Consider the following 27,168-nt stretch of genomic DNA (forward strand, 5'->3'; position numbering starts at 1 on the left):
TCTCTTTCTCCAGATGTGTTTCATTCTGGATATTGTTTCATTTTTTTAAAAAATTGAAATGTAGTTGACTGACAATGTTGTGTTAGTTGCAGGGGTAGAGCAAAGTGATTCATATATATATATATATATATATATATATATATATACACACACACACACACATATATATAAAACTGAATATGTATATTCTTTTTCAGATTCTTTTCTATTTTAGGTTATTACAAGATATTGAATATAGTTCCCTGTGCTATACAATAGGTCCTGTTGTTTATCTATTTTATATATAGTAATATGTATCTGGATATTCTCTAATTTGGTTCAGGCAGGCTGCTAAGGCTACTATCAATTCATGATGTTCCTAATTTAATTTCAGGAATTGATGATTTGAAGCTGGGCTTCTGTTCCTACAAGGGCCTGTCTACTTCTTTTATACCCTTATATCTATATGTACCTAACATTAGGTATGGGTAATTTATCAGTATCTCGTCTTGGAGGACGTCTGAACTCCAACCATGATTCAAGAGTCTGTCAGCAGAAGCTTCTATGGGAAAAGTGCTTTCAAAGGCCATGTTCACCTTTGTGAATTTTTAACTTTCCTGAATCTGGGCTCCATAAATCTTTATTTTCTTTTTTGCCCTATAATGCCTTCCAGCAGATGTTTTATATTCTGCTTAGCTTTCTACTTGTCCTCAATAGTTTTTTTTCCTAAAGTACTTATTCTGCCATCATCATAAGTCCTTCCTATAATTCTTTGTCCATATTTTACACTGTATCTTACATTTATTTATACATCTGACTCTTCCTGTAAACGGCAAGCTCCTCAAAGGCAAGGGAGCTTTCCTTGTTTCTCCATCACCTAACTATAGTGCTTAGCATATAAATAGGTACTGATACAAACACTATACTGGAGTCTTTCATTAGTAAATATTTAATACACATATATCACACAGACTATTAATACAGATTTTTCTTTATATATCTTTGTATTGTTTCATAAATTGTGATGAATATGTAACTTAAAAAATTATAGGGAATTTAAACATTTGGTAATAAAAAATATAGAGATTTCCTCTTACTCTTCTTTGTGTGTTTTTTTTTTTTTTTTTTTAATTTTGGCTGCCCTGCTCAGCTTGTGGAATTTTAGTTCCCCATCAGGGACTGAACCCAGGCCTTTGCCAGTGAACGTGAGGAGTCCTAACCAGTGGACCAACTTCCTCTTCTTTGGTTTTAATGCGGTCTGTTTCCGGCATACAAGTGCATTCAGTGTGCATGTACAGTCTTGCTTTCTGTTACAACAAGCAAAATTAGAGCTAATGAAGCCTATGACTTAGAAGAACAAATGATTTATTCTCATTGCTGAATGTGCAAAGTCTCCCCCACCCAATTTTTTATCTTGAAAAGTTTCAAAGAGGAAAAAAAAACTTGAAAGAAAAGTACAATGAATATCCACATACCTTCTATCTAGATTCAACAACTGCTATCATTTTGCCACATATGCTTTCTATTTATCACTATCTAGTCTTTTAAAACTTCTTGAACTATTTGAAATTAACTTATAGACCTAATAAATTACTCTTAAATACCTCAGCAGGCATTTCCTAAGAATAAAGATATTTTATACAAAAACATAATACTGTTTTCCCATCTTTGAAAATTAATAATTCAATATCATCTATTACCCAATTGATATTCAAAACATATCCATTACTCTCAAATACCTTTGTCTAAACAGGTTTATTGAGATAAAATTCACATACCATAAAATTCACCCATTTAAAGTGTAAAAAGCAACAGTTTTCCATATATTCATAGAGGTGTATAACTATCATCATATGCAATTTCAGAACACTTTCATCATCCCAAATAGAAATCCCATATTTATTAGCAGTCACTCCCCATTTCTTACTCTCCTCCAATCCTGGGCAATCACTAATCTACTGTCTGTCTCTATACGTTTGCCTACTTTGGACATTTCCTATATAATCGATTCTTGTTGTTTGCGATAGTTATGTTCTATAAACCTGCAAACAATGAAATCAGCAAATACTGAATTACTGCTCCTGGAGGAAACAAAAGGTTAGGTTCCTTCAAGCCTCTGGTCACAACATTTTCATCTACTGATCAATACATACACTTTTTTATGTATGTTTCTGTTTAAAGATACCTTATCTAATTACACTGTTGACTCATTAACAATGAATTCATGGCCAAAAGCACCACAACTCATGTCTGAACAAAGTTTATCTAATGCTAATATTTTCTCCATAAGGCCTTCTAGGAACACTTCAGCACACTATGCTTAGGTGCCATTTAAAGACAGTGAAATCATCAACAAAAATGTGAAAAACGTGGCTGGCACTTAATTGATTTTTGAAAAGGACACCTGTTTACAGTATGAGAGCTGAAACAAGAAGCCAGAATGTTGCTTTTTGTTCAACCTTAGCTGAGAGATGACTCAGATCTTTCACTGCTCTATGTGTGTCTGAAAAGATCATGAAAATGCCTCAAGTACTGATTTTAGGGTTACAAATAAATTTCACCGAGTAGGAGAGTTTGCACATACTGAATCTGCAAATAATGAGGATCTAAATGAAACTTACAATATGTAGTATTTTGTGACTGGCTTCTTTCACTTAATGTTTTGAAGGTTCATCTATGTTATAGCATGTATCAGTACCTCATTCTTTTTTATTACTATATTATATTTATCCATACATCAGTTGATAAACATTTGGGTTGTTTCCACTTTGGGGGTATTATGACTAATGCTTCTATGAACGTTTATGAACAAATTTTTGTGTGATCATATGTTTTCATGTTTCTTGGGGGTGATACTGCTGCGTCATATCCTAACTGTGTTTAACCTTCTGAAGAACTGCCAAATTGTTTTCCAAAGCAACTGTACAATTTTACATTCCCACCAGCAGTGCGTGAGGGTTTCAATTTCTCTACATTTTGCCAACACTTGGTATTATCTGTCTTTTTTACTACAACCACCCTAGTGGGTGTGAAATGGTATGTCACTGTGCGTGTGATTTACATTTCCCTAATGGTTAATGATACTGAGTATCTTTTCATGTGCTTATTGGCCAGTTTTAGAGCTTCCTTGGAGAAATGTCTATTCACATACTTTGCCCATTTAAAAAATTAGGTTATTTGTCTTTTTACCATTGAGTTGTAAAAGTCAAAATGTCTTTTTAGGTTTTTTTGAAACAAAAATTCAATTAAGTCTCACATATTGCATTTAGTTGGTTGTGTCCCTATTCTCATCTAAACAGAACAATAATGTCTTGGACTTTTTGAAGAGTCCAGTCAATTTCTTCCAGAGTGTCCCACATTCTGGATTTGTGTTTCCCCCAAATGTTGTTTAACTATCCCCTATCCTCTATACTTCCAGTTAAACTGGAAGTATAAACTGGAAGTATGAACTGGAAGTATAAACTGGAAGTATGCATCTAAAGGTTTTGGCAAGCATAAATCATGAGCAAAGTTGTTTACTTCAGATTGTATTACATCATAAAAAAAGGAACAAAACTTTAAAAAGGGTCAGCAGACTACCAAATAGTATAGTATATTCAGGTTTGGATGAAGCAGCTCTGAGGGTAAGTGCTCCACTCAAATGAAACTAGTTCATTGCTTGAGGCTGGGGACTGGGAAGTGCCACCTTGCCTCATAAAAATTTGCTGACAGTAGTAGAAGAGATTATAAAATTTGCTGCTAACACTTTAGGATTTTTAGAAAGTTACAAAACTAAGAATGCGGGAAGACTCTGATAAAGCCTTAAACTCAGGAAATGAAACAAGTTAACAACTGACTCAATGACTTAATCTGTGATATCCTTAATCTAAGGCACTTTATACCAGATTTTCACATGGAGAGTGGATGCTAAGAGGAAGGTACAAGCAACAGGAAGCCTACCAGATAGAAAGAGCTGAATGTAGAAGGAAAAGTGAGACAAAAGAACCCCAAAATTCCCACTCAAAATGGACATATCAAAAATACTACACCAAGAAGAAAAAAAAACACACAGAGACCAAAATAACAAAAATCAACAATAAGAATGAAAAGTCATTCAAGGAAAAACTAATTTTATATAATAGCTCATTAAAGATTCTAAATATGTTTAAAATGGTCAAAGAGATAAGCAGAACAAGAATAATATAAGATTGAATGAATTGATTTTTAAAAAGTGAGAGATAAATGTAGCAATAACATCTGTGAAATAAAAATTGAAAAAAAACATGTAAATATGAAAAAAATTTCATTAGAAATCTTATATACAATGCCCATAGCCACAAGGCATCTTGTAACTATGAGGCAAAAAGAAAATTAGTTGTTGTACACTAAGAAACAGAGTAGAAATATAGAACTTGCAGAATTCTACTTCAAGTAATGGTATTCTAGGTAATCAGACCAACTCTTTCACAGAAAACAATTAGAAAAGCTAGAAAAAATATAAAATCATCTGTTTACAGCATGAGAGGACAAGACACTAAGGAATTAGAGTCAAGGTCCAGGAGTAGGAGAGAACATAGAAAGCCCATTTTAGATGTTTCTCAAGGGAAGAGGGCCAATTCCAGAAGAGATGGCTGACAGGATGAGAAGTTGAGTAGAGCTTTTAATAGAGTCTCTGGGCTAAGGAGACGAAAACTAGAGTTCAGAAGCCCCAAAAGAGGGACAAGATAAATGCCCATACTTCAGACTGGGACTTTATAAAGCCACATGCTAGGAGTAAGGGGGAAAAGGTTAACAAGAAATAGACTAGCCCTGGCAGAAACTGGAAACCACAATTTCAAGTTAGTTCAAATTTGAAATTATTAAAATGATCTTAGATTGCTAGTGGCCCAAGGTGCCTGTCAAAAGTAAAACTCTCTGGAGGAAGAGACCATCCTAGGCCTCAAATCGCCTTAAATTATCTATATACAATGCCCAGCTCTCACTGAAAAATAATTGAGCCTCTATGATGATAAAACTACATGTTAAAAAAAATGAAATAAAAAAATTAGCCAATATAAAATGATCCATACGGATCCAGACAATGCAGTTATCAGGTGGAGACTTTAAACAACTATGCTATACATATTCAAAGAAAAAAAAGGCAAGATTGAGATTTTCAGCAGAGAATAGAAACCATAAAGCAGGACCAAATGGAAATTCTAAAACTAAAAAAATAAAATACCTGAAACTATGAATTCAATGACTGATTCGTTGACTATCAGATTAGACACACTGAAAGAAAAATACCAGTGAACTAGAAGAGTTCAGAAGAAAATACCCAGAATGAAGCATGAGTAACAAAAGGATACATACAGAAAAGAGTGTAAGATACAGAGTGTATAGTGAAATATAGAGCATATATGTAATTGGGGTCAGAGAAATGAAAAGAGGATGGGCAGAAGTGATATTTGAAGAAATAATGGTTGAGCCTTTTCTGAAATCAATGAAAGACATCAAGTCAGATTGAAGTATCTCTATGAATCCCACCAAAAATAATATAATGAAAAATACACTGAAGCCCAACAAAGTATAACTGCTGGGAAAAAAAAAAAAATTCCTTTCGAAGGAGCAAGAGTAAGACAGAGATGACTGAAAATGTCAGAAAGCTGAGAAAAAGGAAGCCAAGAAAAATGTAGGTCCCCTGATGACAATGGTGAGTTAGCAGATCTTTAGACTTCTTGTCAACTAAATAAATGCCTCTATAGTTGAAAGCACAGAAAGTCAGATATTGTTACTTGGAGCAGAACTATTCCTGATATGTTTAATAGTAGTTCCAGAAGAAGAGATGGGAAAGAATAGTGCTCAAACAATATTTAAAGATAGGATTCGTGAGAGTTTTCCTGAATTAAAGACAGAGTGAATCCTCGGATTCAACACTGTGGGTACTGAGCAATGAACACTGTAGCTGCTGAGCAGGAGGATAATATACACATGTGTATATCTGAATATCTGAACCTAGAGAGAGCCTAATAAAGCTGTAGAGGGCCAAGGTATCAGGGAAAATCTTAAAGGTTGCTAAGGAGAACACAGTCTGTAAAGGAATAAAAATTAGACTCAATAGAAAAATTTCTGTAGCTACAAAACTCTGATACCAAACCAGAAAGGTATAATACAAAGAAAGAAAATTATAGGCCAATTAGGAACATATATGCAAAGATCTTAAAATATTAGATTTCAGCATTGTATTTTTTTTTAAAAATCAAAATTCAGCAGAGTTCATCCAGAAACGCAAGGATGATTCAACATTGGACAGTTAATTGATGCAATAAACCACATTTTCATATTAAAATAAAAACACATAATTATCCCAACAGATACAGAAAAGTTATTCATAAAATTTAATACCTCTTCATAATAAAAATCTGAGCAAGGTAGAGAGATAGAAATTTGATACGATATCTATCAAAAACAAAAAGCAAACATCATAATTTATAGTGAGACTTGAGAAGCATTCCAATGAAAGTCTGGACCAATACAAGGATATTGGCAATTTATGCTGGCTTATTTGTAAATGATAGGGTTGTCAACATGGGACTCAAAAGAATTTCAACCAAACCATCAGAACAAATTAAGAGTCTGACATTATGCTAGATATAGTATCTATACCTTATAAATGATGGGAAAGGACTTCATGGAAACAATTATAAAACACTACTTAAAGCAAAAAAGAATGTCAAAATCTCACCAACTGCACCTTACACAATATTCATGGATGAAAAGGCTTACTTGATCTTTACATAAAAGTTCCAATAAAATATAAAGTTCTAATAAAAATCCCAGTAAGTCTTTTTATAAAGGCTAAGTGCAACAAAGGCAATTATGAAGAACAGCAATGTGTGGAGGATCTTGACATACCAAATATCAAAACTTATTATAAAGACAGTGTGGTATTAGCATAAAAATAGATAAACAGAGCAACAGAACATATTATAAAGTCCCCAAAACAGAACCACACATTTAGGAAAACTTGGTATGATACAGATGGCATTATAAAGTAATATGGAATTAACTACTTAATAAATGGTGCTGGGACAATAAGTTATCCACATGGAAAAGAACTGAATTCTCTATTTCACATTGATTTGTGTACAACAAAGCCAGTTCCAGGTGGATTAAAGATACGAATGGGAAATGAACAGTTAAAAGAAGATATAGAGAAAAATTTTCCTGATCTGAGGTAGAAAGGGTTGCTTAACCAAGACAGAAAAAGCACAAATAAAAGATGAAAAATTTGGTTATATTAAAATTAAAATATCTGTACAACAAAAGTGAACATGAATGTAAAAGCAATAAGACAAGCCACAGATTGAAAGTTAAAAACAAAATAGGATCACTACGAACAATAAAGTACTCCTACAAATTGATAAGCAAAGATAAAATCAACATAAAAGTGGGCAAAAGATTACCAACAGAAAAAATTTCAAATGGCTAATAAACATTCAAAAAGATCCTCAGGGCTTCCCTGGTGGCGCAGTGGTTGAGAGCTCGCCTGCCGATGCAGGGGGGATGCGGGTTCGTTACCTGGTCCGGTAGGATCCCACATGCCGCGGAGCGGCTAGGCCCGTGAGCCATGGCTGCTGAGCCTGCGCGTCCGGAGCCTGCGCTCCGCAACGGGAGAGGCCACAACAGTGAGAGGCCCGCGTACCGCAAAAAAAAAAATCCTCAATTTTATTACTGATCAGAGAAGTGCAAATTAAATACCATTTCACATCTATTAGATTGGTAAATACAGTACTACAAAATAACACCAAGTGTTGGAAAAAATGTAGAAAAACAGAATACCTCGCTAGTGAAAATGTAAAAATTGGTATAGGACCACTTCGAGGAGCACCTTGGTGATAGTCAGTACTTGAAGATAAGCATACCCTTCCAATAAGCAACTCTCCTCCCAGAAAACCTCTTGGAAACTTGCACAAGGAGAAAGACACAAGAATGCTGATTGCAGTAGCTTTAAATATTTAACAACTAATACTCTAATATCTATCACAGAACAAATAGTTTGCTTTTATATAACAGAATATCCTATGGCAGTTAAAACAAACTACAGGCATACCTCATTTTATGATGCTTTACTTTACTGTGCTTTGCAGATCGTGTTTTTTACAAATTGAAGGCTTGTTGCAACCCTGTGTCAAGCCAATCTATCTGCACCATTTTTTGAACAGCATTTTCTCACTTCGTCTCTCTGTGTCACATTCTGGTAATTCTCACAATATTTCAAACTTTTTCATTACTATTATATTTGTTATGGTGATCAGTAATCTCTTATGTTACTATTCTAGTTGTTTTAAACCACCATGAACTGTGCCCCTAAGACAGCAAACTGTCAAAATAAATTGTGTTCTGACTGCTCCAGCGACCAGCCTTTCCTCCCACGTCTCTCCCTCTCTTCTCGAGATTCCCTTATTCCCTGAGACATAAGAATGTTGAAATTAGGCCAATTAATAACCCTACAATGGCCTCTAAGTGTTCAAGTGAAAGGAAGGGTCACACTCCTCTAAATCAAAAGCTAGAAATGATTAAGCTTAGAGAGGAAGGCATGTCAAGTCAGGATGGGCCAAAGGCTAGGCCTCTTGCACCAAACTGTTAGCCAAGATGTGAATGCAAAGGAAAAGTTCTTGAAGGATATTAAAAGTGCTACTCCAGTGAACACGCTAATAAGAAAGTGAAACAGCCTTACTGCTGACATGACGAAAGTTTTAGTGGTCTAGCTAAATCAAAGCAGCCATTAACATTCCCTTAAGCCAAAACCTAATCCAGAGCAAGGCCCTAACTGTTTTCAATTCTGTGAAGGCTGAGAGGTGAGGAAGCTGCAGAAGAAAAGTCTGAAGCTAGCAGAGGTCGTTTCAAGAGGTTTAAGGATAGAAGCCATCTCCATAACGTAAGAGTGCAAGGTAAAGCTGTAAGTGCTAGTGTAGAAGCGCCAGCAAGTTATCTAGGAGATCTAGCTAAGATAATTAATGAACATGGCGATGCTAAACAACAGATTTTCAATGCAGACAAAATAGCCTTCTATGGGAAGAAGATGACATCTAGGGCTTTCATATCTAGAGGGAAGGCAATGCCAAGCTTCAAAGCCTCAAAGGACAAGCTGACTCTTTGTTAGGGGCTAATGAAGCTGGAACTTGAAGATGAAGCCAATGCTCATTTACCATTCTGAAAATCCTAAGGCCCTGAAGAATTATGCTAAATCTACTCTGCCTGTGCTCTATCAATAGAACAACAAAGCCTGCATGACAGCACATCTGTTTACAATATGGTTTACTAAATATTTTAAGCCCACTGTTGAGACCTAGTGCCCAGAAGAATCCTTTCAAAATATTACTGCTCACTGATAATGCAACTGGTCACCCAAGAGCTGATGGAGGTGTACAATGAGATTAATGTTTTCATGTCTGCTAACACAGTATCTATTCTGTAGCCCATGGATCAAGGAGTCATTTCGACTTTTAAGTCTTATTATCTAAGAAATAAATTTCATAAGGCTATAGCTGCCATAGATAGTGATTTCGCTGATGGACTTGGGCAAAGTAAATTGAAACCCTTTCTGAAAGGATTCACCATTTTAGATGCCATTAAGAACATCTGTGATACATGGGATGAGTTCAAAATATCAACTTTAACAGGAGTTTGGAAGAAGTTGATTCCAACCCTCATGGGTGACTTTAAAGGGGTTCAAGACTTCTGTGAAGCAAGTAACTGCAGATGTGGTGGAAATAGCAAGAGAACTAAAAATAGAAGTGAATCCTAAAGATGTAACTGAAATGCTGTAATCTCATGATAAGACTTTAACAGATGAGGAGCTGCTTCTTATGGATAAGCAAAGAAAGTGGTTTCTTGAGATGGCATCCACTCCTGGTGAAGAATATATGAAGATTGTTGAAATGACAACAAGGGATTTAGACTACTGTGTAAATTCAGTTGATAAAGCAGCATCAGGGTTTGAGAAGATTTATTCCAATTTTTAAAAAAATTATTTATTTATTTATTTATTTTGCTGTGTTGGGTCTTCATTTCTGTGCGAGGGCTTTCTCCAGTTGTGGCGAGTGGGGGCCACTCTTCATCGCGGTGCGCGGGCCTCTCACTGTCACGGCCTCTCCCGTTGCGGAGCACAGGCTCCAGACGCGCAGGCTCAGTAGTTGTGGCTCACGGGCATAGTTGCTCCGCGGCATGTTGGATCTTCCCAGACCAGGGCCCGAACCCATGTCCCCTGCATTGCCAGGCAGACTCTTAACCACTGCGCCACCAGGGAAGCCCGATTTATTCCAATTTTGAAAGAAGTTCTACTGCAGGTAAAATGCTATCAAACAGTACTGCATGCTACAGAGAAATGTTCGAGAAAGGAAGACTCAACCAATGTGGCAAACTTCATTCATCAAACTGCCACATCCACCCCAGCCTTCAGCAACCACCTCCAATGAGTCAACATCGAGGCAAGACTCTCCACCAACAAAAAGATTACAACTGGCTGAAGGCTCAGATGATGGTTAGCATTTTTTTTAGCAATAAAGTATCTTTAAGGTTATGTACATTGTTTCTTTAGACATAATGCTATTGCACATGTAACGGACTACAGTAGAGTGTAAACATAACTTTTATATGCACTGGGAAACCAAAAAAACTCATGTGACTCGCTTTATTGCGATATTCATTCGCTTTATTGCAATATCTGATTTACTGTGGTGGTCTGAACCCAACCTGCAATACCTCCCAAGTATGCCTGTACACTTACAAGAATGAACAAGATAAATCTCAAAGTAAATAATACTTAGTGGAAAAACACTTTGAAGATGATACATACAGTTCGAATATATTTAAAGTCTAAAAATATTAAATAATAATACATACATATATACATATGTAATGTACACACAAAGCTAAATAGTGAAGTATAAAAACATTGTGTACAATAAAAACCAAATAGGGACAGTAGTTACTGTAGGAAAGAAGAATGTGAGGGTTTAACTGTTGCTCTAATTTTTATTTTTTTAAAAATCTGAGGCGAATCTGGTAAAATGTTAATATTTTTAAAGCTGGGAGCTAATACACAAGTATTCATCATCTTACTCTCTACCAGTCTCTAGGTGTTTAAAATACTTCACATTTTCTTAAAAAGTGGGAAAATGGTTAATTTTACATAAACAGAACTTTAACAGATGCAAAAATAAAACGTCTCTCTTCTAAAGAGCAGTCCAAATTTCTAAAGAAGGTCAAACCACTCATAAAAAAAAGGTAGCAGATGCTACCTTTAGATTAGCAAAAAATGCTAATCTGCCTGCTAATGCAGGGGCCACGGGCTTGAGCCCTGGTCTGGGAAGATCCCACATGCTGAGGAGCAACTAAGCCCGTGTGCCACAACTACTGAGCCTGTGCTCTAGAGCCCACGAGCCCCAACTACTGAGCCCGTGTGCCCCAACTACTGAAGCCCATGCACCTCGAGGCCATGCTCCGCAACAAGAGAAGCCACTGCCATGAGAACCCCACCCCCCGACCCCGCTCGCTGCCAACTAGAGAAAGCCTGTGCGCAGCAACGAAGATCCAATGCAGCCAAAAATAAATTAAATTTAAAAATTTATTTTAAAAAAAGTAGCAGAAAGTGTCACCCCAACTTAATAGCATAATTAAAGCTTACTACTTATGTACCTTCATTATTAAATACAGTAGCAATTGTGTTCAAAAACCTTCAAAAATTACAAGATTTTAGAACATAGCAGAAATACATTCCAGTATGTTGGGGATTTCTATGTAAGTAAACCTACCACAGTAGGCAATCTGACATTTGAGTCTCACCATCTGAATTAAGATGCCCAGATCCACAGACTTAGAGAACAGAACTTATGATTACAAGGGTGGAAGGGATAGATTGGGAGTTTGGGATTGACAACGTACACACTGTTATATTTAAAATAGATAACCTAAAAGGACCTACTGTATAGCACAGGGAACACTGCTTAATATTCTGTAATAACCTAAATGGGAAAATAATTTGAAAAAGAATAGATACATGTATATGTATAACTTAATCGCTTTGCTGTACACCTGAACCTAACACATTAACTCTGCTCCAATATAAAAAATTTTTAAAAAGATGTCCAGATCTACCCAACACAAAACACGAAAAGCTGTGAAATTCTTCCCTTTTATTCTATTTTAACCATTTTTGAGTTGTAGATCCACTTAACACTGATTAAAACCAAACAAAAAACCACAGGCCTTAGAAAAAATCACACACTATCTAGCACACAAAGGCCACTCGAAGGCCTCAGTTCTTAACTCCCGCTTTCAAGTTGCTTTTCCAAATCTTTATCCGAAACATTGCTGAGTTATGTTGGAAAAGAACGCAAACTGTACAGGCTTGAGTTCCAGTTGTGTAAAAGTGACCTTTTGGGCTTTCACCAACTTGTCGAGATGGTTAAAAGCTTTCGAGAGACTTTGCTCCCTAACGAGCCGGGGCCAGACAAATACCTCTCTCACCTGCTACAGACCGAAAATCTTAACTCTTTAAGGTGGGGGTGGGGGTGGGGAACAGTCATGCAGTTCAGTCAGGGTGTCCCCAAAACAGAAGGGACAGGTACCTGACCCTTTCTTCCAAACACCGGCACCCAGACAGGAACCCAGGACTATCGCCACCACCACCCCCCCGGAAACGTCGCTGCCGAGAGCCGCCGAGTCAGAAATAGCTGTCTGACGCCGAAATTCCCCTTGCAGGCGCCCCGGCAGCACTTCGACCTCCCTTAAGGCTAGGAGTGGGAGTGGGGGCTGGTTGAGAGGGGGAGGGGACACTTCACACCCAACGGCTTCAACCGCCTCCTACCACGTCCCCGCTACAGCCCACAAAACTCGCGGCCTGAAGAATCGCACACTCACTGGAAAGTGGTGCCGGGTCCTGACCCCGGCCCAGCCCCCGGAATCCGGCGGGTCTCCCAGGGTTTCGGGGGAGGCGGTGGCTGGGACGCCATCTCCGCCTCCTCTCAGATCCCGCTCTGCGCTGGGACTCTCCAGGCCGGAGGACACCAGCCGCTTGAGCGCCAGGCACAACATGCAGAGTACCGAGCCCTCCACCCGGCCCTCCCTTGCAGTCAGGATGTGGCTTGTGGTGTTTTGCTGGCTGGGATTACAGCCTAGGAGGATGCCACTAACCTATGGGAAGAAACGCTCTCTTTTTATTTGCCTTGGAAAGAATTTCCATTCTAAACAGAGGGTAAGAGCTCATCGATATTTCTGGTGGCGGCTATAATTTCCTAGACGTCAGAGTCCCACGGAGGCTTCCTGGGGCAAGTCCTGCACCCGGCCGGGAGTAATGTTCCACGCACTCCTCCACCCGCGGCGCAGGCAGGGTGAGTGGCAGCCGGCCAGGCATCTTGATTGATTTCCCTGCAAACAATCAGGGGAGAATTCATTCAGTCCTCGCGTGAGGGAGCTGGTACTTTTCGTTCTATAGCTCTCGTTTCCTCGGGGAACAGAATTGCTAGACGCAATAGGTGCGTTGTCTTTAGTCTTCCCCGTTCCCTCCGAGGGCTGGAAGGGGTTAAATCTCTGGCTTCGGCGCCGTGGGAGAAGGTGAGGCAAGGGAGGTCTGAGGAGAGGGGGTGAGGACTGCGTGCGGGAGAGGTGTGGATGGAGGGGATCGTTTCCTTCCTGTGGGAGAGGCTTTGTTAGCAAGGAGGGATGAGTAGGAAGTGTTTTGGGACCCGACTGAAGGTGCGAAGGGCTTTCTTGGTTGGCCAAAGGAAAGACTGGAGGTTAGACCTGGGGTTGAACTTAACAGAAATCTAGAGTAGATTCCACTGCTGAGTGCATCGGTAGCGCGGTGAAGTTACGAGCGCCTTTCTTTAAAAATCCACACCCCACCCCCACCCCACAAGACGAATGACACCCTTCTGTATGAAAATGAGTTTTAAAAGATCCCGGGTTGTGAGACTCAGCCTGGTTATTTTGCCTGCTCCTGGCCTGTTGTAATAAATAGTTTCTGTAATCGTCCGAGAAGTGAAAACAACCATCTTCTCTAGTAAACCAGAGACGGGGCTAGTTACCATTGATTTGTGGAGCAGGGACTCGATCGCCGTAGGATCCTGACACCTGGGAAGAGATTCTGTTGCAATGATATGTTCCAGTTCTTTGGGTAAAGTAAACACGTAAACGAAAAGCAAACATCTTAAAGGCAGCCGACAATGAAAACCTTACAGTACGGGATGCATTTCTCAGGGCTTGGTTTCAAAGATAATAAATCTAATATGGAACAACTGATTTCTGATGTCTTATGAAATCCTGTCATTTCAGCGCTGTACATCAAGATGAAACAACCAAATTTAAGAACGTATTTTTTCCTAATGTTAACGCGCTTGGGAAGTCGCTAGATTGTTGCTAGGTGAAAATGATCTTGAGAAATTTGTAAGGCCATTCGATTACTAACATAATTACGGAAGAGGGTTTTGTTTTGCTCCTTTAAGACCTCTTCAAATTACTCAAGACAGGAGATTACCTAATTCTGGGCGGGTTTGGAAACTTTAGAGCCACGAGATTAGAGTGTGTCATTTATTGACTAGCGTGATACCTTTATTCTAGTGAACCTACTGGAGAAACAAAGTTTGTCTTTAAGCCAAAGGGGGGAAATAGCATACATTTTATTACAACTATTTAACTTGTCTCCTGGGAAATCTTTGATACAAAGTGTCCTTCTTAAGCACTCACCCCTGGATTTATTTATTGGACATGAGGGTTTATTTGTTTCTCTTTCTGAGTTAAAGGTTAATTCTCAATTAAATGAAATCCTTGGCCTTAGCTAATGGAAAGGAGGAGAAAAAAAGGACGAGATTGAAACAGTTTCTTTGTGAGGGGAATGCAGTTGGGATACACTTTATTTATTTTATTTTTTTTTCTTTTTGCGGTACGCGGGCCTCTCACTGCCGTGGCTTCTCCCGTTGTGGAGCACAGGCTCAGCGGCCATGGCTCACGGGCCCAGCAGCATATGGGATCGTCTCTGACCGGGGCACGAACCCGCATCCCCTGCATCGGCAGGCGGACTCTCAACCACTGTGCCACCAGGGAAGCCCTGGGATACACTTTAAATGCTGATAATCAGCTCCTCAAGGAATCCCAACCCCTTATCAGCATCAAACTATTAGATTAAATGAGCTGGGGGAAGGGATTCAGATCGTTTGTAAATAACAATGATCACACAGAGCTTCATTATGCAGAGGGTGTTCTTTACATATTCTGTACTTTCTGGAGCTCAAATTTACTTAGGCAATCCTAAATCAGTGTTTCCCAGTCTGGGTGTCTGAAAGTTCTCACTGGTGTGTCCAGCGAAGCTTGTTTTTCTTCCCTTCCCCTCCCTGACAACTCCACATATTCACCTGAATTAGAACCCAGCCACAGGCAATCTGGTTTTTGTAGTCCTGCCTGCTGACTTTTTTTTTATGGTGAAGAGTTCCGTAGTACTATCTATTTTCTGTCAAGGATCTATTCTTGATAAGTGGCCACAAACATTTAGAAACTTGAAAGTAAGTAGTGGGTTTTAAAGGGTTAGAAAACACAAACTAATTCTAAGAGTCACATCTTTATAGTAAGCAGTCGGTAAGAGCGTCACCCTCCACAAATATTAAGTTCATTTGAATTATGAAACTGAACAAACTAAAGGTGCCACAATCTTTTATCTCTATGACCTCAGTACCATTACCATGCAATCATAGTTTTATAAAATATCACTAGTTCCTCATTTTAAAGTAATGTGAGCTGATTCATTAATCAGAAGACCTTTTTTTCCCTCCAAACAGAATGACTCCGTAATTTAATTTTTATTACCCCCCTCCTTCCTGGCAACAAGAACCCATTCTCTGTGTAGTATTTACTTCCAAGTGAGTTTGTTCAAATTGCAAAAAAGTGGCAACTTGTTTTAGACAATAATTACTCTAAAATATTTTGCACTTCATTTGTTTTTGTTGGAGTTTTTACTTGTGTATGAAAGGAGAAGATTTTTCTCATTTTGCTAATAGTTGGTTTTTATTTAGTTATTATTTCATCAAAGTAAAATTGATGATGTTTTTGAATCTGATCAGTTTGCTTTGAATACTTGACTGCTTAACTATCATTAAGGTCAGTCAAGTATTACATAACGTAGACTGATCTGATTATTTTTTCTAGCAAGCTCTTTTCTTATTTCTAACAGGAAAGTTTATTGAATTTACAAATCTGTGTTCTCAAACAATACTGAATGGTACAAAATAAAAAGCAAAATTACACTCTGTATTCTTGTTTTCATTACCCTCCTTAGAGATAGCCATTTATTAGTTTTTATTTCTTCTGATTGATTTAGTTATGTTGATGCACTTTATCATAATCCAGAATGTTAAAGTCTTTGACAATTAGAAACTTTTACCTGATCCATCTAATAAATTGCCTTCAAGTTTTTGTTTCAATATGGATATAATGAAAGGGACATTACTGGAGAATACCAAATAGTGATTTTCAAATATAAATGTTTTATCTTTAAAGATTTTTATCCTTAAAGGTGACCATATATTTGTCTGTGAAAATAAAACACAAAAGGTGCTCATTAGTTTTACTTTTTCTTTTTTTCTAGTTGTAGTTATTTAATATGTTTCCACTGACTGTGGAAAACAAGCATGTGGCCCAGTTGTTGCTCAGTACTGGTACCTGTCCAAGATGTATCTTCAGATTCTGTGGTGTGGATTTTCATGCACCATACAGACTTCCCTACAAGGTAAGGGTATTTTCTTTTTTTCTTTCTTTTCTTTTCTTTTCTTTTTCTTTTCTTTTCTTTTCTTTTCTTTTCTTTCTCTCTCTCTTTCCTGAAGAAAGGGTCTTAAATCAATACCTGTGTATTTGAGGGCAAGTATCTGTTCATAACTTCTCATAAAGTTTTTTAAAAAACTATAATAAAATAGTTACCAATAATGGTAATTTTGGAATTGCCATTACCATATAAAATGTAAGTTCCTTTTTAAGTGATTATATTTAACATTTAATGTAGTGAGATCTTTGTGAAGCAATTCACTGGTGCATTTAATGTTTGCATAGACCTTTCCTAAAGAATATCTAGACAGAATATCACAAAATAGTGCATCTCACCAGATATTAGTAAAATGTAATTGGGGGGGTGGAAGCATGGTGGGTTTGGTTGCCTTTTTTCTTTTTCTGTTTTCTGTATTACCACTTGTATTTACAAATAGGTGTTTGCAACTCTCTAGAAGTAAATGCTTATTATCATTTACCACTATTAATAGCAAAAGTAATATACTGAGGTCTTTGACATTTATGGTAATATACAGAGAGCATCGACATTTAATAGAATATTTCATATAAAATATATAACATTTTGTGAAATATATTTTATTCTAACAGTGATGTTCTTTTCAGAGGCAGATAGTAATTATATACATATGTGTAAATATGTACTTATAAACAGTATGAATACACCACACACACACACACACACACACACACACACACACACACACATTCAGCTTCCTATAATTAAAAAAAATTGCCCAGGAATTAGCAATAGCAGTCATTTCTCCTATGTATTAGTTTCTATTATTTTGGAAATAATTATATCCAATATTCATATAGCATTATTATATGTCAAGCTCTCATATAATCCTCACAATAACCTGTTAGGTAAGTACATACTATGATTGTCTCTATTTTCAGATGAAGAAACTGAGGCACAGAGAGGTTAAGCAACCTGCCCAAAGTTACACAGCTATTAAGTGAGCAAGCTAGGATATGAACTGTCTGTCTGAATCCAAAGCCTAGAATTTGGAGCTAGAAGACATGGATTTGAATCCCAGTTTCACCACTTTCCAGCTTCAGTTTTCTTCTCTGTAAATGGGCGTGATGATAACATCCACCTCACAGGATTTTAAGGGACAATATCTAATAAAGTATGTGAAAACACTTTGAAAACTGGAAATGGTACATATGCTATGATGATTAATATATACATCTATATTCCTTTATATGCATAATGACTATGAAGTAATAAGATTGAATTTGTGTAACTTGCCTTACAATTTTTTTAGACACATTTATAATCTATTATTTTATACATATGTTGTAAGTTTTAAAATATATATTATAGAAAGAAACTTAGTGTTACCAACTTTTGTATCATTTTATGTAAATAAACATGAAAATATCTGAGGACTTCTCTGGGTAAATATATTTTGATACTTTCTATTCATGTGATATATGTACACATGCATGTATCTGTACGATGTTATATTGACATTATAGGTCTTAGGTAATAATAAAAATATTTGTGTGGGCCATAATATGCCTGTATGTGTATATGTGTATGAGTATGTATTTCTCTGTTAAAGATTTAATAGGAGAGCTCCTGTCTTAATAAAATGAATTAAATTTGTTTGAGTGAAAGATTTTTCCCTTTAGAGTCAGTAAATTGTAATATGAGTGAATTTCAAAAGGATATTTATTCAACAACTGAATAATAAAACCTGCCCAATTTAGACAAAACAGAAGGAAAGTCCTCTGAGTATTTAGATGAGTGGAATGTCTGAAATATGATAATGGTTTGAAAGGAATGCCACTTTTTACATTCCAATACAAAGAGTGACAGAAATTAGGCAAACCAGAATGTAGTAGAGGGCTTTTTTCAATTAATGCCTGTAAATGGTTTGTAATTATGATGCCAAATTTCAGCATTGCCAGCATCTGTTTGCCTTTGTTTAGTAAATTGCCTAGAAATTATTTTTACTTAATAGACTTCTAATCTATGTAATTTTTCATATATCATATTAAATATTGTACATACGAAGTTTTAGTGGTTGTGAGATTATTAAATAACCTAGCATAGATGGAAATTCGGTTTGCATTTCTATTTGCTAATAATTAGAATTGAAGTTGGTTGGTTTTTTTTTTTTGCGGTACGCGGGCCTTTCACTGTTGTGGCCTCTCCCGTTGCGGAGCACAGGCTCCAGACGCGCAGGCGCAGCGGCCATGGCTCACGGGCCTAGCCGCTCCGCAGCATGTGGGATCATCCCGGACGGGGACACGAACCCATGTCCCCTGCATCGGCAGGCGGACTGTCAAACGCTGTGCCACCAGGGAAGCCTGAAGTTGGTTTTTTTTGTTTTTGTTTGTTTGTTTTGCTGAAATTAGCAAGTGAATGACCCTCACAACAGAGAGCTACAGGCCAAATTAATAAATTTGTTAATGGAGCCTTTCCAGCTCAGATTTAGGATTTTAGCTTCACTGATGTATGAAGCTCTTTTGAAAAAATATTCACACATATATTATAGGAATTAGGTATCCTCTTTTAAATTCTTCTGAAAGCCAGTGCTGGCTAATAAAACTAACGGCTCAAAAAAAAAAAAAAAAAAAAAAAAAACTACCTGCTCCAGAACTGATATAAGTCAGCATTGTATAAGTCTGTGATATATCATAATTTTCACGCTTCATCTTACCCTTACGGACATTGTCAAAGGGTTGTTTTTTTTTTAATTAACTTTCCAGGAGTTGCTCAATGAACTGCAAAAATTTCTGGAAACTGAAAAAGATGAATTAGTTTCAGAAGTTCCAAACCCACCTCCCAAGAAAATTCGACTACAAGAACTAGAAGATGGGATTGATGGGATGGATAATCTGAGTCAGAATGGAGAGGGAAAGATCTCGATTATTGAAGATGGAAGCATTGCTTCCAAGAACTCAAATTTAAATGTATGCAATGTATGCCTAGGAATTCTTCAAGATTTCTGTGAAAAAGAGTTCATTAAAAAGGTAAACTGTTTTTTTATTAACGTGCAATTCGTAAAGATTTTCAGTTCTAAGGCCTAGAATTCTTGTATCCAAAGGAACAATGCCATTCATTTCAACTTATTTCACACAAATGGATCATTAGAACGTTTTTTTAATTTTTTTTAAAAGCCTACTATTCTAAAATTACCTTTTTATCAGCATGTCTGAAAATTAATGAAATATGTATCCATGTATTTCAGTTATGAGTGCTGTTCAATTGAACAAAAATGTAGCAGTTTTCCCTTTGCTGTTTAACATAGCTAAGGAGTTAGAGAAAAGTTCTTCTTTAGTCATACCTTTTAGTGTCTAGAAAAGACTAGTGTTACAGCCTTGAGGAAGGTACATGATTGAAGGTGGGATTGCTTTTTGTTTCCAGGTATCAAGAGTGCCTATTTGGCTTTATTTTGTTTAAAATCTTTTCTGAATTACCAGGTGACTTAATAGAAAAGTATTTTGACATTCAACAGGTTGTTCTGCAGGTGAGTCCTGGCTCTTTTGGCACCTTGTGATATCAGTCCTCAGGGTCATAGTTGGCAAATATTTGATTTCAGGATGTTTGTGAGTTTCCTACTCAAAGGTAAAAGTTTAGAAGTTTTGCAGTGTCATCTCCTGGACCAAAAATTCATGTTATGAAGATTAGTGTAAAAATTTCAGCAATTCCTGGGAATTTACATAATACTTTCTTATGTAATAAAAAATACTTTTTATGTAATACTTTTTTAGGTGTGCCAAAAGGTTGAGGCCTCTGGGTTTGAATTCACCAGCTTGGTATTGTCAATCTCCTTCCCACCACAGCTATCTGTAAGAGAGGTAAGGTCATTTACATACATAAAACTATATGAGAAGTACACAATAGAAATTTCTAAAAAAATAGGAAAGTATAAATATTCCTTCCCATATTTTCACATTTTATGAATTTATTGAATGACTGAAAGCATTACATTATTATAGCTGCTTAATGATGTTGAATGAATGGATGAGAAAAGGAATTATTGGTTCAAGTTAGTTTATTCATCACAGTACCGCCATCTTTTTAAAAGGTCCTTATTCAGTAGCAACATTCATTGAGTGGCATGTTGGTCAGAGAAAGATATTTGACCAGGACTTCATAGATCTTTTGGGGCAGATGTATGTGTTTTATAATGGTCCTAGGATAAGATCATTTTAATTTTGATGAGCCTTCTCTTTTCCAGAGTAAAATATAAAAAGACGGCACCTCTTTTAGTCAATGGAAAAAGGGAGAGAAATAGCCTCATATTTATTTTAACTTTTTTCTTTTGGTAAGTGAAAAAAATAATAGTAGTCATTATTGTAATGTTCCTGTGTGCAGAAACTGATGTGAAAACACAAAACTATCTTTGTTAATACTGTTAAATGTAGTATAGAGAGAATGGCCTCTGTAATCTCAAATTATAATGAGCTGTAACACATCCATTTATATGTATGAGGTATATTTTCCCCAAGAATCCCAAAGCATCACCTTACATCTTATACCATCATTTTCTTTGGGTGAATATGTTTATTAGTCCCTAAAAGGCTAAAGATTGACTTAAGATTTGTTGAGGCTGGATAAATGGTAGAGAAGAGCTGGGAAGTAAAAAAGAGTAGAGTGATTTTAAGTAGTATCTCTGTTGATGACAAGATAATGGAGCAAATGGAAGAATAAAGGTGGTGATAATGGTAATACTGAGGTTTATAAACACTTAAAATCATTTTCTAGTCAATCATCAATGCATTTCTCACAGATAGGTCATCTCCAGAGTCCAATTTTGTTGGAGAAAAACAGACTTCCAAAAGCTGAGTGACTCACAAAAGCTTTCAGTGTTTGAGTAACAAAAATAGGAAAAGAAATATATTTTCTAAGTGTGGTTATATATCTTACTACCAATCTTCATCTCAAAGTTTATATTTTTACATTGAAATTTGTATTGTCCATTTTTACCACATGTGATGATTTTAACAATATTAACTTAATATTTGTTGAATACTTATGAAGTATTTATATTCCATATTAGAAATAGAAGATGCTGTTTTTAAAAATAGAATTATTCTGCATAAACTCTTCTTTTATTTATTTATTTTTGGCTGCATTGGGTCTTCATTGCTGCATGAGGGCTTTCTCTACTTGTGGCGAGCGGGGGCTACTCTTCTTTGTAGTGCGTGGGCTTCTCATTGCGGTGGCTTCTCTCGTTGTGGAGCACAGGCTATAGGCACGCAGGCTTCAGTAGTTGTGGCTCGCAGGCTCTAGAGCGCGGGCTCAGTAGTTGTGGCGCACGGGCTTAGTTGTTCCACTGCATGTGGGATCTTCCCGGACCAGAGATAGAACCCATGTACCCTGCATTGGCAGGCAGATTCTTAACCACTGTGCCACTAAGGAAGTCCTTAAACCTACGTTCTTATACTTGGGTTTAGAAAAAGAACTGCCAGGTAAAGGAGGAGGCAGGAGTGGCTTGAGCTATGTTTAATTGGAAGATTGGGATTGACATATACACACTACTGTATATAAAATAGATAATTAATAAGGACCTACTGTATAGCGTAGGAAACTCTACTCAATACTCTGTAATGGCCTATATGGGAAAAGAATCTAAAAAAGAGTGGATGTATGTATATGTATAACTGATTCACTTTGCTGTACACCTGAAACTCACACAACATTGTAAATCAACTATACTCCAATAAATTTTTTTTTAAAAAAGAGCTGTGTTTATAGCGATGGCTTAGGAGTTTTAGTTAGTAGCCCAATGAGAATTATGGGTGTGATTAGATAAGTTCTTTGGATTTTCATCCAGATATTAGAAGTATAGTATCTGAGAAGATGAAGGTGACAATCCTTTTTTACTCAGTGCTGGCCATTCCTCGAGTACCATATTCAGATGGAATGTTCTACTTGAGGAAGAACAAATACAATTGGGAAGGCATTTTGTAGTAGTCCATGTAGTAATCCCCCAAACTTGTGAATATGTTATCTTGCATTTTTTAAAAAGGGACATGGCTGAAGTAATTAAGGTTAAGAATGATGAGATACAGAGATTCTCCTTAATTATCTAGGTGGGTTCAACCTAATCATGTGAGTCCTTAAAAGTACCCTTCCTGGCTGAGGTGATGGTAAGAGAAAAAGGTGATTGTGGAAGAATGGTCAGAGAGATGCAGTGTTGCTCACTTTGAAGATAGTGGGAGGGAGCCATGAGCCAAGGAAAATGAGTGGAATCTGAAAGGTAGAAAAGTCAAGGAAACAGGTCCTCCTATCCTAGAGCCTCCAGAGAAGAATATGGCCCTATTGACCCAGTGAGACCAGTGTCAGGCTTCTGACCTAAAAAACTGTAAGATAATAAATTTGTGTTTTAAACCACTAAATATGTGGGAATTTGTTATAGCAACAATAGAAACAAACACATTTAGATGAGTGCATTTATAATGTTGGAGACATCTGAACCCTGGTCACAGGAGCTGCTGCCAAAGGAACTGGGGTTATTTAATTTGGAGAATAGATGATTTAGTGGGACGCATTTGCTCTGCTTAAATATTTGAGGGATTTTTCTCCTGAAGAGATAGAGTAATTTTCAGCTGTAAGGAGGATTATCCAAAACAGGATAGACTGTTTTCAGGAATGGTGAGTTTTCTGTCACCAGAATGTTTAAGCCAAGGCTGGGCAACTACTTGGCAGAGATATATATATAAGGAAGTTGTGAACCTATAGTTGGTTAGACTAGAGACTTTGTTTAGCCTTTACAAACTTCAAGATCCTAATAGTTTTAAGAAAAATATTTATTACAGTAATTTTCAAATGTTACCTTATATTCATGATTGAGTCCTCTAAACTCCTACACCACATTACATTACTGCCACACAAAAATTACCATAGAGTGAATAACCCAGACTTATGCTAATATTAGGCTAACCTGGTATTGATGGGAAAAGAGCATTCCAAGTAGGTCCTTTTAAAAGTAAGCACTTTAAAGTCTTGTTCTTCTAGGTTTATCTTTACTAGTACAGTTCAGTAGGGGGCAATATTGTACTGTCAGTTTGGCCTACTGGCCCCACCTCAGGAGCAGCGTGCGGGAAACAGTTGTTTACTACTGACTTTTTTGGTTTTTGTTTTTAATTTTTATTGGAGTATAATTGATTTACAATGTTGTGTTAGTTTCTTCTATGCAGCAAAGTGAATCAGTTATACATATATCCATTCTTTTTTAGATACTTTTCCCACATAGGTCATTACAGAGTATTGAGTAGAGTTCCCTGTGCTCTACAGTAGGTCCTTAATTACTATCGACTTTGAATGTTAATTGTCCCTTAAATGTTACTTTGGTCGTATGAAATGCCTACTTCTCTATATGCAACTTGGTATAGTTTGAGTTTTATTTGTCAAATCAAAACCTTTTTTCTCTCATTTGTTATACTTTGTAATATTTCCATGCTTTGCACTAAGTACTATAAGTTATACACAGCCCTAGAAAAGTAGCCAAAAATAAAAGCAGTACCATTTCTGTGGTAGCAGTTTATATTTACAAAGTTGTTCTTTTATTAAATTCTGACAAATGGGTATTCAAAAGACTTTGGATTTTTACTTAAATCTGTGCGGTCTTAACCAGTTTGGGACCATCATCTCATTAAGAATCTAAAGAAAGCAATGACTCCCTTGTCCTAAAAATGCATATATTTAAAATTTTGCATGTATTTATATAGGCCTCTTAAACTCCCAGCCATTAACCTAGGATCTTTCTTAATTGGACACTCCAGTAATTTTCCCCCTCTGTAATTGATTGATGTGCTTACTTTTTCTAAAGGGCAATGTTTTTTCTAATTATGATTAGCTCATAGTACAGAATTTGATGAAATCTCTTTGACTTCAAGTACAGAGAGATACATTTTCAATTTCATATTGTATGTATAGGCCTGAGCTGGCTATCTTCATTCATTAACCCAACTCTAATTTAGTATGCATATTTTCTACTTTTTATTCATTTTCTGTGACTTCTCAATTTTTATTTTGTATGACAAACACCCTGCTTAACCCACCATTTAGTACCAACTTAAGGTTCACTTCAATTGATAAACTTTCTGAGCTTACTAAGGAGTTTTCAGACTTTGTAACCCTATTTTTTGGTTAGGTTAGTTAGTTAAGACTTGCTTTAATCTTTATGTGGTCCATTTATCCATGCAAAGCATTTTTACAAGGTTGCTGAATGAGGCACTGAAAAACATGCAAAATTATAGCAATCACTGTCTCAGCCTCTTAGGGATTTTTCAGTAGATTCTTTATGGATGGGGCTTGCTAATGTTTTGCATATACAGGCTGCAACATTTTAAGCCATTCAGAGGACATGCAGCAAACCCATCTTCCTTATGAGAGGTGACCCCAATAGCATACCTCTGTGAGCACAACATCAGTATATGGAAGTCTGCATGATCAGAATCACAGAATCATAAATCTGTAGGAGACCTTGGTGACCATCTAGCCTCATTGAAAAATGACATGTATCTGTTTGTGATTTGTCAGAGCTCTGGCCATGCCACCACCCCAGGTATAAATCCCTTAAAACCTACTGAGAATCTCTGATGGAGTCCAGGAGTTCCCAACCTTTTAATCTCTGAAAATTTAATGGATCCCCAGTGTCTGTGTATTGGAAAGAAGATATGTTTGGGTGATATTTTTTCAGCCTCACAGATTGGGATTACTTCACTAATCATCTCACTCATCTCATGTGAAGGGGGGAAAACCAAAGCTTGCCCAATGTGTCACATTTATTGGAATTTGTGTGTGTCTCCCTCATTCATGCTTTTTTTAAAAATCCACACCATCTCTTCATCTTTTATACTTAGGTATGTTTTATTTACTTAACTACCTTGGCTCTATGGGCATTGCCTTTTCTTAACTACGGCACTTGTTAAGCCATACACTTGAGAAGGATCAGGGGACAAAAGAATGATAAAATCTAGGCAGAGCTGTTGCATCAGGGGGAACATGGGACTAGACATGGGAGCAGGTTCAGGATTCTGTTACTCCATCTACAACTGGGACGTGTGTTCCAAGGAAGAAAGGATGAGTGACCTGTGATTAGTCAAAGTCTTTGTAGAACCCAAGTCCTGGTTAGCTTAGGGTGGGCAGTCAGCAGTCCAGCTGTCAGAGATTCAGAGCAGGTATTGAATAGGTTTAATAACTCACTATTAGAGGGTACAGGTGCAGGGAGACCAACAAATAAAGCAAGAACCCTTTCCTGAAGTCACTGAGCCTTGTAGCAAGGAAGAACAAATCATATTCCCGCGATGAGATGCCATGGTGAAGTAGGACAAGGAGCAAGGCTAATTCTAAAAACCATCACAATAATGTATATTGAATTCAGGAATGCAGTTGGCGGAGTATTCAGACATATGTTTAAATACTTGAAGATGCGTATGTTTACTTCCTAGCTTTGCTTTTTTCTTGGCCTGAACCAGCGAAGTATAGGCAGAGGAGGCAGCAAGAGAGAAAAGGTTGCTATGGCTAATCCACCAGTGTGGGTGGTTGAGAGGTAGCAGGGTGTGTTAAGAGCATGAGGCAGCCTTAAAATTTTGAAGTTTATGTTTTAATTTGTGTGGTCTTATTCTCATGTATTGCCACATTTTGCATCTTTAAAATTTATAGTGAGAAATGTTTATGTAACAGAGTTAATAGGAATACAAGATGAAGTAAATCCTTTTTCTATTTCCCCATCAAATGCAACATATTATCACATTGCTACTTACCAACTATTGAGTTCCTTATCAAACTTTCTTTATTTTTCATTCAGTTTTAGGACTGCATGGCCTAGTGGACTAAGTTTCAGAAAAAGGGAGCTTCTAAATTAGACTCTATTTCAGATTTCGTTTGTTACATAGAGAAGTCATCTCAATTACCCTTTTTGCTGAGATCACCACCATGTTTTAGTAATTCTTAACTACTAAGTTATTATTTTTGAAAAATCATTCATAATAATTTATATATACAATATATGTATATAAAGTGATAGTTTATATGTGAAACAGCCACACCACCACAATATGTGCTTATGTTTTAGGAGCAGTAAGATACAATCCCTTTCTTGGAAAAAACAAGGGGCAGTAGCTGCCACCATTTATTATTTGTAGCACAGTGTGCTGCCTGTGCTGTCTCACTTAATCATAACAACCCCTTGAAGTAGGCAGTGTTATTATTTCTATTTTACAGATGATGAAATTGAAACTCAAGGTTACACTGCTAATAAATAACAGAGCTAGGATTTAAACACTCATGTATCCAACTCCAAAGTATATGCTTTTGATTATTGCTGTGCCCTACTTACTACCTACACTGTGATTTGGTCAGATAGATATCAGAAGTGGGTTATTGTTTATCTGTGTTTACAGGAGAGGCTTGGTCTAGGTTTTGAC

At 36.9% G+C, this 27,168-nt stretch overlaps 2 protein-coding genes across 5 annotated transcripts in view; one reads left to right on the forward strand and one right to left on the reverse strand.

The window, feature by feature from the left end:
* Positions 1–13,121, reverse strand: part of PEX13 (peroxisomal biogenesis factor 13) — a 43,655-nt gene extending 30,534 nt beyond the window's left edge. The window contains exon 1 of one of the 2 annotated variants that reach the window (XM_067007556.1): positions 12,865–13,121. In XM_067007556.1, coding sequence (XP_066863657.1) covers positions 12,865–12,956 — 92 coding nt within the window. In that variant the 5' untranslated portion in view covers positions 12,957–13,121. The remainder of the gene's footprint in view (positions 1–12,864) is intronic. The other variant, XM_059079278.2, reaches the window with a different exon arrangement.
* The window catches only part of PUS10 (pseudouridine synthase 10), a 70,052-nt gene continuing 55,646 nt past the window's right edge, over positions 12,763–27,168 (forward strand). Inside the window, exons 1-4 of one of the 3 annotated variants that reach the window (XM_067007554.1) lie at positions 12,763–13,334; positions 16,580–16,720; positions 19,495–19,758; positions 20,500–20,586. In XM_067007554.1, coding sequence (XP_066863655.1) covers positions 16,595–16,720; positions 19,495–19,758; positions 20,500–20,586 — 477 coding nt within the window. In that variant the 5' untranslated portion in view covers positions 12,763–13,334; positions 16,580–16,594. Of the gene's footprint in view, positions 13,558–16,579; positions 16,721–19,494; positions 19,759–20,499; positions 20,587–27,168 lie in introns of all 3 variants that reach the window. The other 2 variants (XM_059079272.2, XM_067007555.1) reach the window with 2 other exon arrangements.

The sequence above is a fragment of the Kogia breviceps genome, chromosome 11, assembly GCF_026419965.1.
Source record: "Kogia breviceps isolate mKogBre1 chromosome 11, mKogBre1 haplotype 1, whole genome shotgun sequence".
NCBI classification, from domain to species: domain Eukaryota; kingdom Metazoa; phylum Chordata; class Mammalia; order Artiodactyla; family Physeteridae; genus Kogia; species Kogia breviceps.